At 39.7% G+C, this 20,873-nt stretch overlaps 1 protein-coding gene across 1 annotated transcript; it reads left to right on the top strand.

The window, feature by feature from the left end:
• Positions 1-826: 826 nt before the first annotated feature.
• Positions 827-17,803, top strand: LOC140361522 (uncharacterized). Its single transcript, XM_072447235.1, has 11 exons — positions 827-982; positions 1,538-1,648; positions 2,738-2,987; positions 6,937-6,968; positions 7,673-7,774; positions 7,985-8,266; positions 10,304-10,491; positions 10,980-10,994; positions 13,434-13,512; positions 16,182-16,292; positions 16,932-17,803. The coding sequence occupies exons 1-11, from the start codon at positions 931-933 to the stop codon at positions 17,147-17,149; spliced, it is 1,440 nt and encodes a 479-aa protein (XP_072303336.1). The 5' UTR covers positions 827-930; the 3' UTR covers positions 17,150-17,803.
• The last annotated feature ends 3,070 nt before the right edge of the window (positions 17,804-20,873 follow it).

Genomic DNA, 20,873 nt, shown 5'->3' with positions numbered 1-20,873 from the left:
TTATATTTTAATGGATGTTATATTTTAATGGATGTTATATTTTAATGGTATATTTTACTGGATGTTATGTTTTAATGGATGTTATATTTTACTGGATATTATATTTTACTGGATATTATATTTTACTGGATGTTATATTTTACTGGATGTTATTTTGTACTGGATGTTATATTTTAATGGATGTTATATTTTACTGGATGTTCACATTTTGAATCACAAATGCCCTTTTGCCTATAAGTGATCTGTTCTTCTGGATCTACCTCTGTATCTACCTGCGTTGCACCAATGAAATTTCCCCATGTGGGACAATAAAGGAATATCTTATCTTATCTTATCTTTTGTCTTTCGAAAACATCGCCCATTTCCTTCCCGAAACAACCAAACTGTGTGTTGGTGTGACAATGTGTGACAAAAAGAGTTCCTCTAAAATAATAAAGGTTCTTTGGCCTTTTTTCCACTTTAAATGAACAATACTTGGCGCCGGTTAAGTCGTCACAAAAGCCCCAAGAGCCTTTCCAATCACAAAATACTTTGAATTATGAGACAACAAATTGTCTTTATCGTCAAGTGATAAAGATTCCTCAAATATAACGTCAAATATTTGTTTCTTGTCACTCACACATCACCCTTAGACACATTTCCTGTCTCAAAACACCCTGTGACACTTAAACGCTGTCCTTACTAGGCGTGATTAACTCTAGTTCCTTCTGGTAATCATACCTGACATTCCTTCCGTTTAAAGTCAGAAAAAACCCAGAACACTCCCTCGCTCGTCAGTTCTGGTCCGACCTGTTCTGCGGTTAACCCTATAAAACACCGACCTCTGTCCGGCAAGCATCATTCACCCACCTCCCAACCCAGAGGCACTCATCGCAGAGAGGATTTTAAAACTTTCTACAACCAACAACAACCCACAAGAAAACCAACGAGATGGCAAAGATCCTGATCGCAGTTGTCGCAGCGCTCGCTTGCTTTGTCCTGGGTAAGACGAATTTAACAGACAGTAATCTCAAAATGTTCTAGTTTGTCGATATTTGTGAGATTTATCGATTGTTGAAAATAATTGCTTTGGATATGTTGGATATTTTTAAATCATGAAAATGCTGACTTTTTTCCATTTTAAAATTAGTTTTCTTCTTGAACTGATATTGCACTGGCACTGCTTAGAAAGTGAATTGCAATGACATTGTGATTTACCAGGCCCGACCCACGGTTTTGTTTGTGCCGCTCTGGTCAAACGCAACACTTGAGTTTGTCATGGCGACGGAGCAAACGCTAGATAAAGAACGATTGTTTTTTTGCCGGAAAAGGCGGGGCGGGGCTTAAACGTGACTAAAGAACGGCTTTGGGTGTGGTCCACCGCTAATGAAAAGTCGGGTGAATTAAATGGGTTCAAATTTAGATCCTTAACTCACAATTGACAAGAAAAATGACTTTAAATGTGACGATGACGTGTCGACCAAGTGTTTTAAATGTGATCAGAACATCCCTGCTTCACACGCGACCATAACACGTGTATATTTTTGCTCTTTTTCAGCCGAGTCCCTGGACTGCAACAAATGCACCGTTGGCCTGTTGGGAGTTTGCCTGGGCACCAGCACCGAGACGTGCAGCAACAGCAGCGACATCTGCTTCACGTCCAAAGCTTGTGAGTCCAGCTATTCCAGCGTTACACCAGTTCCACACATTTCACTCAGAAAAGCGGCAGAACAAATTTGACAATGGAACTCTGCGCTTCTCTCAAACCTACCGACGTTAAACCCGGCGTCAAACTACACAAAAGAAAAGCTCAGTACGTGTTAAATCAGAAGGTCTTTGCAGAGTTGAATAGACATTTGAACACTGGACAAATGAACAACGGTAAAGCACTCGCGTCACACACGGGCTTTGATTGGTTTTGGTTGAATCTGGTTTGGTCGGTTCTTGCGGAGCTCGATCGAACCGGTGCAGCCGGTTTTTCAGGCGCTTCTCCATTTGTTTGTTTCAACTGGGTGTTTTCGAAACTCTTTCCAAATGAGCGGTTTTATAAAGAAAATTGGAGCGTGAGGAACAAATATATAAAATACAAGTGAAATGCATTTATACACATGGATCCGGTTCATACGCATGTTCTTTTCCCAGTTTAGGCTGTGCTACATTTTAATTATCTTCAAATACAACAAGAGATCAAAAAGAACAGCCTGTGAATAGAAGTACATTACAACTTACTGCAATATAAGTTAAATACTCACTACTATGTTCCAAAAGGCTTTTTACAACTAAGACACTCAACTTTTAACAACAATAAGTAGATACACAGTAAAAGTTATATATATTGTAAATCTCAAAATAGTTAAACATAAGTTTTAACACTTTATAATAACTACACTTCACTTCAGTAACATTCATTAAAACCTTAAATCATAACTCTAACTTTAAGTAGTTACCAAACCTGAATCATTCTGAATAAACTATTTGTTCAGTGTGAATTAAATCTTAGTTCATTCTTTGTTAAGGCTAATTAAGGTATTGTTATGATCTAATGTTACTATAAAAGTTAAACTAATAACAAACGTTGATGCAGTATATATAGTACAAGATGATAAAAGTTCATAGTAAAAGGTGAATATATAGCAAAAGTTAACAAATAATAGAGGTTGAATTGATAGCAAACGTTAAACACATAATAAGAGTGAACTAAATTGGTAAAAAAAAAGGTGCACAGCAGTGAAGTTAATCTGCTTTTCCCTCTCCTCAGCCTTCCCCTCCATCAGCAGCTTCAGCGGCTTCACTAGCCAGGGCTGCACTGCATTCAACACCTGCGGCACCTCCAACTCCACCACCACCAACGGCACTCTGGCAGTCATCGGCGTGACCTACTCCGTCAAGACCGATTGTTGCAAGACCAACAAGTGCAACCCAAAGACCGTGAGCGGCGCCTCCTCCAGCGCCGCCAGCCTGTCCCTGCTCAGCGTCGCCGCCCTGGCTGCCATGATGAAAAGCTACATGTAACCTGTCACTAATCTGGCCCCAGCTGCTCCCTTCCATTGTGTCCAGTGATTGTTTGTTTGAATGCAGTCGATCTAAAGGTTGCTCTGTGTAACTGTATGTGGCTGTGACATAAGTCTGTGACTGTTGTTCCTTTTAAACCGTGTTGAAGCCTCAGGTCTTGTGGAAGTTGACGATGGAGCGTTTCAGAGAAATGCTGAGCTGTAAATCTTCCAAATCTTCTTTTTTATTTATCCTCTACATGCTGTCCAACTGTGTCATTCAGTGTGAAATAAATAAAGTCTAACAATGATCTACCTGCGGATGTGATTTGTGCCTTAATGAAACAGAGGTAATTCAATTCAATTCAATGTATTCAGTGTAAATCACAACAGCAGTTGCCTCGAGGGGCGACAGTGAGAAACGGATTTAACAATGTTCATAGGGACCCAGCAATGTTCCAGCATCTCGTGTCCCAAGCTCCCCTGTCCTTAGACCCTACTTCCTCGGCCATGAAAAACTAACCTCCTTGGGAAAAAGTTTAAACCTGGAGGAATTCCACAGTGAAGGAGAGATCCGAATCCCTCAGACGGACACGAGATGAAGATGAAGGCAGATGAAGAATCGTTCATTTGGAGTAGAGACCGTTCCTCCAGGGAGTCGAGGAGCATCTGGGTCCACAGGTCATCAACGGGCCTGTCCCACTCTCGGCAGGGAGTGGGAGAAGAAGAAGAAAAGGCAATGAACAGTTTGCAAGTGAAATCAAATATTAAATATTGTTTGATAGAATAAGTAGTCAGAAGAAGAGGATAGTGCTCAAGCTGCCATACTTCCTCCAGCATAGTTGCTCCTAGGGCAGCGTAGCTGAAATTGTTTATATTTCTGTTCCTAACTGGCCTGACCATAAGCAATTTCAAAGAGGAACGTTTTAAGCCTGGACTTAAATGTGTCGTCATCTTTAACATGGACCGGAGCTGATTCCATAACACAGGAGCTAGGGAGCTAAACACTCTACCTCCTACTGTGCTTTTAGAGACTCTTGGGACCACCAGAAGGCTCTACCTCCTACTGTGCTTTTAGAGACTCTTGGGACCACCAGAAGGCTCTACCTCCTACTGTGCTTTTAGAGACTCTTGGGACCACCAGAAGGCTCTACCTCCTACTGTGCTTTTAGAGACTCTTGGGACCACCAGAAGGCTCTACCTCCTACTGTGCTTTTAGAGACTCTTGGGACCACCAGAAGGCTCTACCTCCTACTGTGCTTTTAGAGACTCTTGGGACCACCAGAAGGCTCTACCTCCTACTGTGCTTTTAGAGACTCTTGGGACCACCAGAAGGTTCTACCTCCTACTGTGCTTTTAGAGACTCTTGGGACCACCAGAAGGCCAGCATTTTGAGAGAGAAGAGCTCTGTTTGGATGATATGGTTTAATAGCATCTTTGAGGTAGGCTGGGGCCATGTCATTAAAGCTTTGTAGGTCAGGAGGAGAAGCCAGTGAAGAGACTCCAGCACCGGCGTAATGTGCTATCTTCTTTTAGTTCCTGTTAGTAATCTTGCTGCTGCATTTTGAATCAGCTGAAAGCTTTTTATGGAGCTTTAAGGACACGGTGTGAGCAGGAATTACAGTAGTCTAATCTAGACGTTACAAATGCATGGATAAGATCAGCATCGCTTTTAGGCAGGATTCTTCTGATTTTTGCTATATTGCACAAATGGAAATAGGCTGTTTTACAGGATTGATTTATATGAGCTTTAAATGAGAGCTCCTGGTCAAATAAGATTCCAAGGTTTCTTACAGTAGAACTGGACCGATACAACACACACGTGCGTTTGTTTATTAGCGCTACGGATCTCATCACATCTCTCGTCTCCCTTAGATTTCAGTCTCTCCATGAGACAGCTTGAACTGTCTTTCTCTGTCTTAATTTTGTCCCGTACACTAAGGGAACTATATTATGATAGATCCATACGCTTAGACACGCGGAAACGTGCTGTTTTCCTGGGGACGAGCCCGTACGTGGCTGCAGGTGAGCAGTAGGTGAGTTCTATGATTGATACGTGGCAGGACTAATCGGCAGTCCACGCCACGAGGAAATGAGACTCAGATTTGGGCAAAAAAAATCGTCCATTCCACCTTTAAGTGTCATTTAGGTTTTTATATCCTTCACACAAGCACTAAGTCGGTCTGATCAGGTTTCATTGATAAATACAGCTGAGTGTCATCTGCATAGCAGTGGAAGTTAATGCCATGCTTTCTGATAATGTTGCCTAACGGCAGCATATAAAGAGTACACAGAATTGGGCCGAGTACTGACCCCTTAAGTTACTTTAGAGCATGGTGAGGAGCTCTGGTTTACTTTAACAAATTGGTACCTATCAGATAAATAGGATTTAAACCAGCTGAGGGCGGGGCCTCCGACTCCTACATCACATTCTAACCTCTGTAGTAGAATGTTGTGGTCGATAGTGTCAAACGCTGAGGTCCAACAGAACCAGGATTGAGACCAGTCCATCGTCAGCAGCTAATAACAAATCCTTTGTGACTTTAACTAGTGCCGTTTCAGTGCTGTGGTGGGCTCTGAACCCTGACCGGATTTGTTTATTAGCGCGACTGAGCGCATCGCATCTCTCGTCTCCCGTCTCTTCTGAGCCAGCTCGAACTGTCTTTCTCCGTCTTAATTTAGTCCTGTGCACTGAGGGAACTATATTATGATAGATCCATGCGCTTAGACAAAGGGAAACGTTCCGCTCTCCTGGGGACGAGCCGACGAGGCTGCAGGTGAGCAGTAGGTGCATCCTATGACTGACATGTGAATGAACTACTCGGCTGTCCACGCCACGGGGAAAGAGACTCAGATTTGGCGCCAAATAATCCTGCATAATTCCTTTAACATAGGTGGGTGGGGTGGACTCACTTAGTCTGACATAATCATCTTGTTAAAGCCAAGTTTCAGTTAGAGCTAGAAGATCTATGTTATAATCACTAATCAATTCATTAACTAAAAGTGATTTGGAGGAAATTCACCTTATGTTTAGCAGTCCACATTCTATATGCTTATTTATTTGTTCATTTGTATCATTTGTGAGTGTTATTTTTCTTAGGTTATTTGGTCTGACATTGCTTTTCTGAGATTTAACATTTTTGGCATTATTTGCACGAGGGACACACACAGTCTCTATCTGCCTTACCTGCTGCTCGGCGCCCGGGGCTCATCCCTTGGAGTTCCAGTAGTGGTACGTGCACAGCTGTTTGAGAACTTCTCACCTGTTGACCTAGATGATACTGCAGGTGCAATATTCAAAGAAAACATAGTGTCATCCTATATTATTAGTGATGACAAATGGTATTTACATGATTCAATTTAGCATGACATGTTTGCCTAAAGTATGGTTTAACTTTCAGACCTGGACGAAGTGGCAATTGAAAAGAATCACCACTTTTTTTATCCCTCATATTGATCAATCACAATATTCAATTCAGTTGCATATTTTCTGTTAAAAACATATTCAAATGTCTTTCGGTATTGATTTCATGAACATAAACAAGCCCAATCTTGAATCAGTCCCTTCTTAAACAAAAAAATAGTCCAAACCACATGTTTTTACTGACTCTTTACCTCTTAATTAAAAACCCCAAGCATTTTATTGACTCAGGAGTAGTATCACATTAAATATAAATCGTATAATACAAACTGTCCAATGTAGTTTGTGTATTTGGAATCAGTTTTCAAAAAGGCCTCACAAAATCGAAACAAAATTCTGTTTGAATAAACTGGGTGGTTACAGTTTTTAATCTGAATGTCACCTTTGATAAACATTCTTATCAAACCAGCTAATGTGTATTTATTATCGCTCATGTTCAGCCACTTTATAAAAAGGCCTGTATGAGGTACCGGACCTCAAACCAGCCCTGGCACTCGCGGCACGCTTTCTGAAAACCGCCGTCATCATGAAAACGTTTCTCTGGAGCTGTGTGGCCGTTTTCTCTCTGCTTGTCTCAGGTAGCACGTTTTTGAATCATATTACATTTGTACTAGAGCTATTATTCCCTATTGTCTTAAAATGTGACCTCTATTGCGTATATTGGTAATTATTATCCATCTGAATTTGTGTTTTTGAAAGCTTTAAGTGGCTTTTTATCTCTTTGGTGAAAATTCTCACAGTAAAAAGAAAATATTTACAATTAGATTACGTTGAATTACATTGTCACTTTGTATGTTTTTAGCTCTACGTATTTTATAATATTTTGTTCTTTGTTTATTATGGGAAAGGTAACTTATATTGTATTGTTTGTTCTATAATAGGACATTTGTATATACATGGCTTCCTACTTTCTGATATTGGCAATATTTTGAGAACCTTTCACCATCCAAAACATGGACATTCTTATCTATACTGTATGTCTATGATCTAAACATGGAATATTTAGCTTTATATTGTTAACTGCTCTGGCAAGTTTTGAATTCTTCATAATTTAAGTCCCATTCACACATAATTCCCAGTAAATTGCCACTTACAGATTGCCAGAACAAGCCTCTTTCAGTGTCCCACAAAGCACTGTATAAGTCTGATGTATTCTCTGTTATTATTAAAGTTATTTGGTATTGCTACATTGAATTAGCGCCATTAGCAGTATCCCATATACACTGTTATTCCCAGCTCTGACTGCGATGTACCTGTTCTTTTCGCTGTCGTATTGTTTCAGTGGAGACTCTGACTTGTGACTCATGTGACCCCGGAGTCTGCTCCAGTTCAAAACCCGTCACCTGCCCCGCAACTCTGAACATGTGCTACTCTGGAACCACAAGTGAGTTCCACAAACATTTTGTTTCCACAAAATGACACTTTAATTGTAGACATTTATCCATCTAGAAGCATATGTAAAGTCTCAATGTACAATAGAAGTCATCATTTGACTAGTTGACTAATTGAAGACCAACTAAACTTACCTAACTGTTCACCTGAATTGCCACATTTAAGCACAAAATAACAAAGGTCTCTCCTCTTTTCTCATCAGCTCTGAACGGTGTGGTGAGTCACTTCAAAGGCTGCAGTTTTTCAGCAATCTGCATAAACCAGACTTCGCTGCACTTCAACAACACAAACATGATAATGAGCATGTACTGCTGCAGCACAGACCTGTGTAACGCGGGGCCCGGACCCACCCCTCCGTCCGGACCCACCCCTCCGTCCGGACCCGCCCCTCTGACTTGTGACTCATGTGACACCGGAGTCTGCTCCAGTTCAAAACCCATCACCTGCCCCCCACCTCTGAACATGTGCATCTCTGCAACCACAAGTGAGTTCACATGTCACTGTCGCTGAAGCCTCTTTCTTTTTTACATAGAGCCCAAATTAAATGTTAAGAAAAGGCCAATTTCAATCACAAGTAAATAAGTGGGAGGAGATAGGGGGCAGGTGAACACCGACATTTTCAGAGCACTTGCGTCTCTAATGCAGGACAACACAGGATTACTCTGACATGCATAAAATAATTACAAAACAACTTTGAGCACGTTAATCATGAGGAAACAGTGCTGCAACGCAATCAAAATCTCATAAAGTGAGTTTTGTATAATATGTCCCCTTTAAATTAAAATGTGTGGCATTTAGATTGCATTTTAGAGAGGGTTATGAACTGATGCATTATTATTATTTAAATTCTTTTAGTTTTTTGTGATATTTTGTGCCGTGTTCTCAAAAGACATTTGTGACAACAGTTAAAGAACGTAATGAGTTTGCCTGAGCTGCCTAAAACATAACAATAACCGAGTTTCTCAGAGTTCGAGGGCGTCCGGGGACATTTACCGATAAGATACCGCTCGACTCCGTGAGCAAGCAAACATTCAGGGTTTTATCTGGATCTAAGGTGATTAATAAAGCAACTATTTCAAGCACAGTCACACCTGGCAAGCCCTAAACTCAACACCAAACACCATAGAACGCCCGGAGCGGTTTGTTCTGCCTAAAGTGTGACTGTGGCTGTCCGGTATTCTGCAGCTGCTCTCAGATTATGAATCAGCAATACATATGGTGAGTCACCTGAGTGCTCTTTGTCTGCAGCATCAAAAATCTACTGAGAACACAACAACAAATAACAAAGCAAACTAAATATAACAGGATAAGATGAGATAATCTTTATTTGTCCCACAATGGGGAACTAATAGATTTATATTGATAATTTGTAGTGGTAGTAAAGACACTGCTACGAAATTCAAGTAAAAGTATGAAGTGTGCATGGAAAATAGTCAAAGTGTGCTGCCCGGTGGTGGAGTGGTTAAGTCTCCATGTGCAGCCGGCCACAGTGTCGTGAGTTCAAATCTCGAATCCAACAATGTACTGCATATCCTCCCTTCTCTCTTCACGCTCAACATTCCTGTCTAATAAAGCCTTGCGGCCCCCCCAAGAAATACTCAAAGTACCATTCAGTTTTCTCAGTCTTTTATATAACACTTGAAACAGTTTAACAGTTTGAAGCTGAATTTATTTAAAATGTAATAAAGTACAATTACATGGCTATAACTAGAATATATATTAAATTACAGTAACATGAGTCTTGGTAATTAGTTACTTTCCACTTTGGCTAATCGTGCTAATCATTTTAACAAAGACAGTGGCAGCAATAAGGCCACAGTTATTTTATTACTTGGTTTACAGATCCGCGGTACTTAGATTATTGATTTCTACAATATAAATAAAATAAATTATTATCTTTTTTTTAAATAAAGTACCGCCGTCAACGCAAATAGCATTAAATGAAATATAAATAGCGTTATTAAGTCAAAAGATAAGACAACAAAATGCACTGTGTCATTTTAAACCCGTTTACCACATTTTCTCCAGCGCGTTTTGCCGTGACTAAGGCTGCACACTTAGAAGCGCCAATTCTACCAATGCAAAACACGCTAAATCTACTGTTTACACGCTCCTGCGCGGCCGAAACTGCCATGTTCTTTTTGTGCCGGCCGTGCGCCGCGGCTCCTGAAACTGCGCCGCTATTTGACCGCGTTTTAGCGCCGTTTTAGAAAACCCAAAATTGAAATTATATTTATATTTTGCCCGCCTGTTCAATATATTTCATTTAAAAATCCGTAAACCAAGTAATAAAATAACTGCGGCCTAAATAAAAATGTAAAAAAATAATAAACTAGATTTTCCTCAAAATGTTAAATGTAGATATGATCCATCTAGAAGCATATTTAAACTCTCAATGTACAATAGAAGTCATCCTTTGACTAGTTGACTAAATGAAGACCAACTAAACTTACCTAATTGTCTGCCTGAATTGCCACATTTAAGCACAAAATAACAAAGATCTCTCCTCTTTTCTCCTCAGCTGTGAACGGTGTGGTGAATCACTTCAAAGGCTGCAGTTTTTTAGCAATCTGCCAAAACCAGACTTTGGCGACATCCAACGTGAAAATGACCATGTCCTGCTGCAGCACAAACCTGTGTAACGCGGGGTCCGGACCCACCACTCCGTCCGGATTCGCCCCTCTGGGCGCTCTGCTTCTGGCTTTCGGGGTGATCTTGAGTCTATGAGGTGTTCAGTTCAGTAAAACTGTGTGTCGTGGTGTCTCTATGATAAACATGAGCTAATGCACTGGAACAAATGTTAGAAGCTCTCTGAGTAGTTTTCAAACGACACACTTTCACTCGCTTTTTCACTCCTTTTCACAGCGAAGTTTATTGTTGATTCACTAGCAAAGACCACAAACCCGGCTACGATGCAAAGTGTTTAGTGGCGCACGAGAAACATGAACAACACAAATGTACAGAAATGGATGCCGTTTTGAGGCATCTGGCGAGTTTGAGCTCAGAGGGCAAATTGTAGCTGTTCAAACCATTTCCATTCGAAAAACATCCATAGAGATAACGTACATTAGCCAAAACGATGTTAAAAAAAGTAACCAAAAGACTTGCATCAATTTACAGTGCCAGAATATGTTTTAATTATCGCTAATTTTAGTATTTAGCAAATTAGGCTTAGTATTTGGCACATTTGTTTCTAGGTTTATCTGAGCAAGGTAATTTAAGGTGATCACAAAAAAAGGTGAAAAATAGAACAATTGCCACAGCGATTTAAACAATTTAAACCAAAAAACATGACGACTCTTCGATGGGAAAAACACCTCAAAATTGTTGCTTACTCATGGGCTTCAGGCAAATGATTCCTTCCTGATTTGAAAGATTCTGCGAGGACTTATTTCAATACGTACAGAGCAATATTTGGATTTGAACTGCGCTATTGCTATGACAACGTAGAACTGTTGCCAATGTCATATTCTTCAAACCAGGAAGGAGTTGGGTTTTACCACTGAAGTCCAGGAACAATGATTTTGAACAAACAATCGGCACATTTGTTTCAGGGAGGAGCTCAGTGTTTGAACAGAGAAGATTAAACGGGGCAAAAGCTTTTGAAAATCAATGCAAACCGCGTGAGTCATTCGAGATATTTGTTTTTGAGTCCTCTAATGTGGCTTCGCGCATCGTCACAGCACGAGACGACTCTGTAATAATGGAATAATGACGTGGGTTTCGATTGCGCTTTTCCCAGGTGAAGTGAACGAGACATAAGTAGTGAAAAAAGCCCTCGTCACAGATCTAAATGATTATGTTTTTGGCGTGGACTTCCTTTTTGTGATTACATCGTGTGAAATATTTGCACTGTGATGCCGCGCCACAACGAGTTCAAAAACAAAGACACTGGAGATTTCAAAATGTACCTAAAGAGGTTTTCTACCACCAGATCTAAAGTATTAGTCCATATCTAGGGCTGAACGAGGTCTTAAATGGGATTACATTGTTGCGACAGTAGTTCTAACGAATAAATTACCCAAAGAAAGGCCTAAAAAGTGGGTGAAATTGAGTCTTTGGGGATAATACCGAAGCGAAACCCTTTGTTTGACACGTTTTGTTGGTAGTGCCCACAGTGAGCATGTGGCTTTCGTCCTGAAGGTGGCAGTAGCAACGAGTGTGTGGCGGCACTTTGGACCCATGAACAAAGGACCAGAAGGTGTACGAGTACCCGAGTTTGAGAAACACTGGCATAGAGTGTTACAGTGTGGCATAAGCAGCTGACGACACCGGAGTAAGTTACAGGCCAGATCTGTGGAGAGGCGACCCCGCGCGCAGTAGGAACACATCATTTTGAGCAATAAAAACCTGTAATGAAATAAATGCATGCAATAAATCAGTTTAATGCCATAATGTGGAACCGTGTCATGAATATATTTGTATATTTGAAGTTAATAGAGTTTGTTCCAGAGCTCTTTTGTTTGATTTAGTGATTCTCTAAGATCAAGTCTGACAAAAATGTTCACTTTATGAGTTGGTGATCTCAATCCACGCACATGTAATTTCGGGTATATTTTCTTCCTTTATTTCCTGGTTTGACTATTGTCGGTAACACGATGCTTAAACAAACAAGCATGTGATACGGTCCGCAGATGACACGCCCATTTGACCACAAAATAGCCAAAGTACCTCCATGTAAACACGGAACACAAAGGTTAGTACAGTGATTCATTGTTCTACTGTTACATTTAGAGATAAAATCAAAAGTGCATGAAAAATATGCCAATCTTTCAGTGCCATGTAAAAAAATCCATGATAATTTAACACTTTTCAGTTGTTTCTCAAACTTTACAACAGAACAAGATAAAACACGGGCTAAACAGGTCTAAAAGTTAGTTTAGGACTGAAACTATTTTATCTACATTTTTCTTTTTTAAATACATTTTAAACAGATTATGTCTTTATGTCTTTTCTTGCATCTGTATTGTGATCCTAACGTATACTTTTAATGTCTATGACAAAATAATGACTTTATTACAGGTAAGCCCAATTTTACAGCAACACACGCTGACGTTTAAATGATTTATTTAAAAGGAAAAAATAGAAATAAAGACTGAAACTGCAGAAATCACTATTTGACAAAGAAATGAGAGGAAAATCAGGAGAGAATTAATTAAAGCCTGATATTTGTCTGTTTTAGGCTGCGTTCACACTTGGACTGGTTAGATCCTGGTTTGAGACCAGTTCTGAAGTCCTAGTGTTGACTTAGTTTGGTCCTGGTCCAGATTTAAACACATTTAAAAGGTATTGGACCAGGTTTTTATCACATTTATCACAGCTAAATTGGACTTACCTCCTTTATGGGGACAAAAAGTCTTGGTTTGACATGGTTTAATGTTCCACATGGGTTAATATAAGGTTAGGGTTAAGACATAAGTTAAGGTTATCTGTCTCCACACCAAATGAATGAATGAGTCAATGTAAAATGTAAGTCACACAGACTGTTGTTCTTGGTCTCAGAAGGCTCACTATGACAAACCGGACAAACCGGATCACCTCACGCAGCCTCCTTGATTTTGATTTTGTGACTTCGCCACTTCATTCACTTCACCCAAGCCGCTTATTCAACGCTCATTAAGGTCCGTTTAGTTTGTCATTACAAAGTTTAGCAGTCGCTTTGTTCACCGGAAGAAAACATGACGTCTGTCTGTAAGACTTTGATCCTCCTCAGCGCTTTTATGGCAGCAGGTGAGAGAACAATGTGACTGTTTAAAGATTGTACCATCCATTTTTTATGTTGTATTTAGATTTTTGCACTCATTTGTAATTTTGAAAAACACAGTTGCAATTAAATCTAGCAGACTGTATTCCTTCAACTATTCAAAGGAGCTAATACAAGGAGTTTTAATGTTTATCTATTTCATTAACTGTATGTGAATATGTAAAAGGCAAAGGGCTCACAGGACACATGCAGCGTTTTCCGCTATCATCTTTAAAAAATATACATATATAATACATTTCACTTTAGTTATGCAATGAATGAGCTCACTTTCACTCCTGTTGGTCAAAACTGATTAGGCAACACACAAAACAAAGAAAGGGCAAAGTCACGGGCTCTTTCTGTCTGAAGATGGGCTGTTGAGATTTAGCATCAGAAGCAATGATTATTTGAACACATTGTTTATTTTCATTATTATTTCTGAAGATGCACTAGAAATGTTGACGTGGGATGAGCCTTGGATCAATATACTGTAGATCGGACATGTGGGGCCAAATGTGGCCCTCAGACCTATTTTTGTTGGCCCTCCGGCTTCCCGCTAAGTTGGTCCTAACAACAAAAGTAGTTCTAAAATTTTGATGTTATACCAACCTAATATTACTGTTCCAGGTTTTACTAAAGGTGTGGAGGCTCATCGAAACTAGGTCAAATGCAACATTTGGAATGATTCACATTGTTGGGTTGTTTGTGGCCCTCTGCTCTGTATTTTTTTAATCTTATAGCCTATTTTTATTTTTATCCTATAGTAGATTTTAATGGTTTTACTTTTTGACTTATATAGGCTGTTTCATTGTTTTATGTTGTCACGAATCACCAAAGCAAGTTCCTGTGTTTGTGAATTCTGGTCACTGACAATGGCAATAAACCTTTTCTGATTCTGATTCTGATAAGTTTGAAATAAGTGAAAAAAGGTTAGGACACCCCTGATGTAGTTCAAAAAAAGATGAGTTAAGCATGAAGCCTGAACTTGAGTCTGCAGTCTCGGTTTGAAGCATCAATGACGTGTAAACTAAACACTTAACTGGCTATTCTGCATTTAGTTGGTTATCGATCTCTATTATTCAGTTGCAGCTGTAGTTTCATCCGTAAACCTGTCCGACCTGATGGCACGGATGCCTTCACGTAACACTGTCATCTTATCTCTAGAACATCTGAGTCACATCTTTAGAACATCGGAGGCATTTCTCACTGGAATGAGCGCGACTAAGGCACTGAGTATTTGACAATTTCCCAGGTTTGTACTGATGTTGCCTGAACGCTTGAACCTTCATTACTTAAATAAACAGCACCACATTTTGATAAACTGTATTTCCAGAGCTGAGTTGGTATAAATCAAGAAGCACAGATGAAACGACAACTGTAGTGAAGTTACAGCATGAAGGCTCTTTGTTTGGGGCCTTTCTTTCACGAATTTCACTCAGGAACAGTCTATGAGCACTGCACTGGTTCAAAGATGGATCATCAAAATAAACTGTCAAATACACCTTAATAATAAATGCACAACACATCAACATTGGAACATTGGACTAAACCTAGAACTGAACCTGGACTTTACAGCAGGACTGGAACGGGACCAAAACATGCCTGCTTTGCTCATATACTGTAGATAACAAAGCGCCAGTGTTGTGTCTGAACAATTTAGGTGAACGTGAACTGAACGCACTGTATTACTGCGGACGAACGATAATATGAACGCGTTCCTTCTGGTGTCTGTGAACGGCACGTTCGTTCTTTTTATTTTCGGTCAATAAAGTGTCAGAGTTCTAGAAACTTCCAGGCGAACCAGGTGAACTTTCCCAATACTGCAAAGCGCAAGGTATTAAATTGTATTATTAATTCTAATTTATTTGTTGTTGTAGGTGAAATATAATTACAACCTGTTTTGGTCTTGATCTTGAATAAATAATAACATAATGTGATAAAATGTGAATATATGATTATATTTCTGTGATGTATTTTATCTGCATAATAGTGATATTTTATCTGCATCATTAGTCTAAGAGAAGAACGGGTGTGTGACAAACTGCATTTGTGAAGGGGTCGTAAAGATGGGCCAAAGGATGTTTACCCTAGGGGGGGGGTGATAACCCAGAGGAGTCTGGGTAATGTTTACCCAAGGCTTGATCTCTACGGAAAAATACCAAGTGCCTTGATGTGAGGCTGACCAATGAGAAATGTGACCCGCCTATTCCAGAATATCTAATAAAACCAACCAGCATGGGAAAAAACGGTGTGAGACGCAGGAGGGTCAGCCAGGCTCCTTACAACGGCCTGGCTGACACAGTCCCCGCGTTTTCTCCCATGCATGCCACACAAATGTCTGATGTTTCTGTGTCGTTTCATATTCTAGGTTGAATTGTGTTCTCGATGTGTTACGGAATAGCATCGGTGTATGTCTAATTCCATGACACATAATAATGCATTGTCAATGTATTTGGCAAATATGGCCCCTGTTTACCACAGAAAGCAACTCTTTGTGATGAGGAAATACGTAATCTAACATTCTGGATCCTCCTCTAAAACAAGAGAAATATTCTTCCTTCGTGAGCTCAGTGAAATCTGATTTGTGCCTCTGATAAAGTCTGAAGTATGTTGTTGGGTGAGTTTGGATCTTATCATTTGTCTTTGTATTTTGCAGCTTATGGCCTGCAGTGTCGTCAGTGCGTCATCGGCATCTTCGGCTCGTGCTTTTTTCCAAAAGAGACGACCTGCAACAACAGCACGTCCAGCTGTTACAGCGGAGATGCTCGTAAGACACACACCGCACAGTGTCACTAGGATTTCTAGTTTCTGTTTAATCAAAGGTGCTCTTAACTTTTCGGGTGGAGGTTCACCATGTGTTTGTCTCGACAGGAGAGTGTAGGCTAAACGAGGAATGAGACTGGGGAATGACATGCACCAAATGCCCCACACGAGCGGCACGAGAATTAAATAATGAATAAATTAATGAATGAAAAAAACCACCCTCCCTCACAGCTGTTATATCTCGTTGTATATACTTTGTTTAATTCACTTTTGTGCTGCCAGTAGTTATAAAGAGACCACATCAAGTCTATTCCCCTAAACACATGTCAATAGAAGACAATTTAATCATCAGCTCTTTGCAAATCTTATTTTATGCAACACATATTTGGGTGTGGCCTTCAGGATTGACCTCTGCTAACCTCCACCTCACAGCTGTTTACCTGCAGCGTCTCGGGACGGTCTTCCCTATTGTCCTCTACACGCCTCCACCTCACAGCTGTTTACCTGCAACGTCTCGGGACGGTCTTCCCTATTGTTCTCTGCATGCCTCCACCTCACAGCTGTTTACCTGCAAAGTCTCGGGACGATCTACCCTATTGTCCTCTGCCTCACACGTCCCATAACGACTCACTTGTCTACGCAGAGTTCAATGCGACTGGCACTCTGAAGCTCCATAACCGCGGCTGCCTGGACTCGGACCTGTGCGGGAAGACCCTGACCGGATCGCTCCTGGGCGCGGCCTACACCTCCTCCTTCACCTGCTGCACCACCGACCTGTGTAACTCCGCCTCCTCGCTGCACCTGTCCGTCGCCGTGGGAACCGTCCTCACGCTCCTGTGCACACTCTGGGTTTCACAGTAGAGCCCAACAAAATGCACTGTGTCATTGAATTTACTCTTTTATGCATCTCAGCATACAAATGAAAAGTACATATAACAAAATAAAGAAATATATACTGTGTTTTCCGGACCATAAGTCGCACCGGACAAAAAAAGCATAATAGAGAAGAAAAAAACATATATAAGTCGCACTGGAGAATGAAATGCAGTTGCAAGTGTGAAAATAACAAATAATATCACATATAAGTCGCTCCGGAGATTAAGTATATAAGTATAAATAGAAGTATAAGTCGCACCCCGGCCAAAACTATGAAAAAATGTGCGACTTTTAATCCGGGAAATACTAAACTAAATGAACATTTAAACAAAAAACCCTATTACATTGACTTTACTATGACTGTTTAGATTTGATTTAAACATATTTTGTGCCATACTTTTCACACATTTAGACTAGTATTGGGGCCTTTAGAAAAGGGCTTTATGGAAGATAACCAGCTCTAATTAACGTCCATAATGAGGTTGTTTTAGTACAGCTGATTAGCCCCGAGCAGCCTATGAAGAAAGCACAAGCAGAGGAATCATATAACATTTGTCTTATGTTTTTTTCTTCTTTTGGTATGATATTCATTTGTTTTAGTTATTTTTGTTGATTATTAAACTATTTCTACCTTCTATACACTGTCTATGGAACTTTTATGATACATTACAAGATAAACACATAAAAAGATGGACCTCTAGGCATACATTTAAAGTTTCAATAGATTTTTTGTATTAATCTCGTAATGATAACGTATATAAAATCTCATTTGCAACTTGATTTTCTTCAAACCACAATAGAATGCCCATTATGATGTGGCAATAGCTAAAAAAAAAGAAGCAACTGCTGTTTATTTACTCAAACTGAAAATCTAATCGTTGAACTTTCATGATTTTTGTTAATCTTGTGACTTAGAATCCTTTCAACTGACACAAGTCACACCTTTGTCAGGGAATAATATAACAATAATTCACCGTAGTCCAGCAAATCAATAATTACAGAAATATTGTGATGCGCCCTTGCCCTTTGCCTCGGTTATTGACTCTGAGCTGCTGTTTACAGTCTTGTGATGTGAAGCACCTGAAGCCTCTGGAAACTGTCATTATGAGCTTCAACACAAAATTACTTACGTTTACAGAAGCAAAACAACTGGACCAACTTTGAGCTACAACAACATTTAGGAACAGGTCCGATGTGTTCTGCAAACTGGGCGTTGTGTTTGGAGGTGAAGACATGAAACTCTTTTGTTGTGGTAATACTCACCCTGCACCACCCAGTGACCTGCAGACAGAGCCAGAGGTGAGGCCAGGGCGTCCTCTAATGGTGGATATGTGAAGAACCCTAACCCAATATAAATCAAATGTACTTTTTTCCTCTGTTACTTGTGTCTCCAGCGTATAACTATGGATAATATTAATTGAATTCATTGTTTTGGGTTAAAGGGAGCAAAAGGGGGCATTGCAGCTTCATTTAAAAGTGTTTTCACCCTCATTTCAGGTGGGTATAATAATGACACATAATTGAAGAGAATAATAAGGAATAGTCATATACGGAGCCCCGCAGGTGACATTAGCACAATATAATATTTTCATGTGGCCACGAGATATGATCACGTTCCCACATAATGTTTGATTTTGGAGTCGAGGTACTTTACATTCAGCATTCTGGTTCCTGTTTATCCTTTCTTTCATACTTACGGTACATGGTATTTGAGAGCACTTCCATAGAGCACACCTGCCATACCTGCCTGTCAAAAACTATAATGTGAAAAATAATATACGCCATAAAATAACTCATATATAAAAATTCATGTCTTTTTTTTCCCCTAACGTGGGAGCGTGATTATATCTCGTGATATTTCACTAATGTCACCTGCGGGGCTCCGTACCACTTTCTTTGGATAAAGGTTTCTTATCCAGCTTAAACCATGGAGCTCCTCAAAGTCGATTTAGGGACATTCAGATAACATTATCAGTCCTTACACTTCAGAGGTTTAAGCAGCCATGTTTTATCAGCTCACGCTTGTCCTCTGAAACACTATTTGCATGCAGTTAACAACAGATTTCAAGGTTGATTTGATTATGTAATGACATAGTAAGATAAGATAAGATAAGATAAGAAATTCCTTTATTGTCCCACATGGGGAAATTTCATTGGTGCAACGCAGGTAGATACAGAGGTAGATACAGAAGAACAGATTAGTACTGTAGCTGATCAACACATGTTTAGTATTATTTGACAATAGAGCAACAGATTTGTCTTTTTTTAACGATCTTTTTCCTTATCTTTTTGCTGTACCATTTATTTGTCCAGTGGCGTCACAATCAAACCAGTTGTGCAGCATTTTGCCAATTTTTTGTGCTCTTCCTGTCACTCAAAACCAGCGGCCCATTGTCACTAAAGAAGACGATGTGGGGTAAAAGTGGTCACTGTGTGAAAGCCAGTGGTATTTAAGGAGTTGATATCGCAGTTTGTATGATGCCTTTCCCACGCTTGTTTATAAGTGTTCCAGTCACAGGTCATTTTTAACAAAGGAATATACAGTGACAGTGATAACCAGCCCCACTTTTATTATTATTATTATTATACACTATTACTGCTACGACTTGATTTCAAATACAAATAAGACAAATGTTTTAGAGATACGCTGGTTGAACTCAAATATTTGTTTCATAATTTCCTTGTTTGATTGAAAAAAAAACAACTGTTCAGTTCATTATAGAGTAAATTGGGTCATTAGTTTAAGATAGATCAGTAACTAAGCACATGTACCGGTACCTAAGAATCGTTTTTGAGCTGTACTTAAGCTGTATTTTAGTTAAGTACGTATTACTTTCACTCCACTACTTTAAAAAGATAAATACTGTAGAATACTTCATTTGTTTATCTAGTTAATCTTCAGTGGGACAGGCAACAGAGAGACAGCAATTCTCCACCACATTTCTATAAAAGACCCAACGCACTCGTTACTTTTATCACTATTTCATCGTCCCATTTAAAGTGTGTTCCCTCCAGAGACTTGAGGTGTGCAGATGTCACAGACTCTTTTATAAGTGTAATGTAGGTTTTCCCCGTCCTTCTGCTGCTGCACAGACTTGTGTAACTCCTCTGTCCTTCACCACAGGCTCCTGCTCGTCTGCCTGTCTGAAAACCTCAACTGCAATCATAGAAACACACATAAAGTACTATATAACAAGAGTTCAAGTGTAAAGTGTACTTGATTGAGGCAAGGCTTTACTGATGTCAATGGCATTCAAGAAATAAGTTCTTATTGTTGTCAAAAGAGTGCTAAAACTCGTGGTATAAACATTTTTTGCTATATATGGACAACACAGTTTGTTATGACTCAAATATTACAACATGTTTCCATCCCTGTCACAGACGTCAGTGGAAAATGACCGCACATGGAAAACAATAGCTCCATCTAGTGGTCACAGGCAGCTCAGCACATTGGGGTTATCTTAAAATGAATCATGATCTTGATCTTTACACTTATTATATTACTTATTATACTTCACAACGTGTACTAGGCCAATACACATACTTTTCGTACAGGCTTAGACAAAAAAAGACACAATTTTACACATAATATCGAGCCCAAAACTATAGAAAAATGAAGACAGCTATTTTATTTTAACATGATTTGGACGCAGGTTTGTTTTCCCATCAGTTACATTTATTTGAGTAACTTTTTAAAGGAATTCTAGGC

The sequence above is a fragment of the Eucyclogobius newberryi genome, unplaced genomic scaffold (genome assembly GCF_026437365.1).
Source record: "Eucyclogobius newberryi isolate DKJ021-1_F unplaced genomic scaffold, fEucNew1.0.hap1 SCAF_16, whole genome shotgun sequence".
NCBI classification, from domain to species: domain Eukaryota; kingdom Metazoa; phylum Chordata; class Actinopteri; order Gobiiformes; family Gobiidae; genus Eucyclogobius; species Eucyclogobius newberryi.
This window is presented reverse-complemented; position numbering and strand designations above follow the sequence as displayed.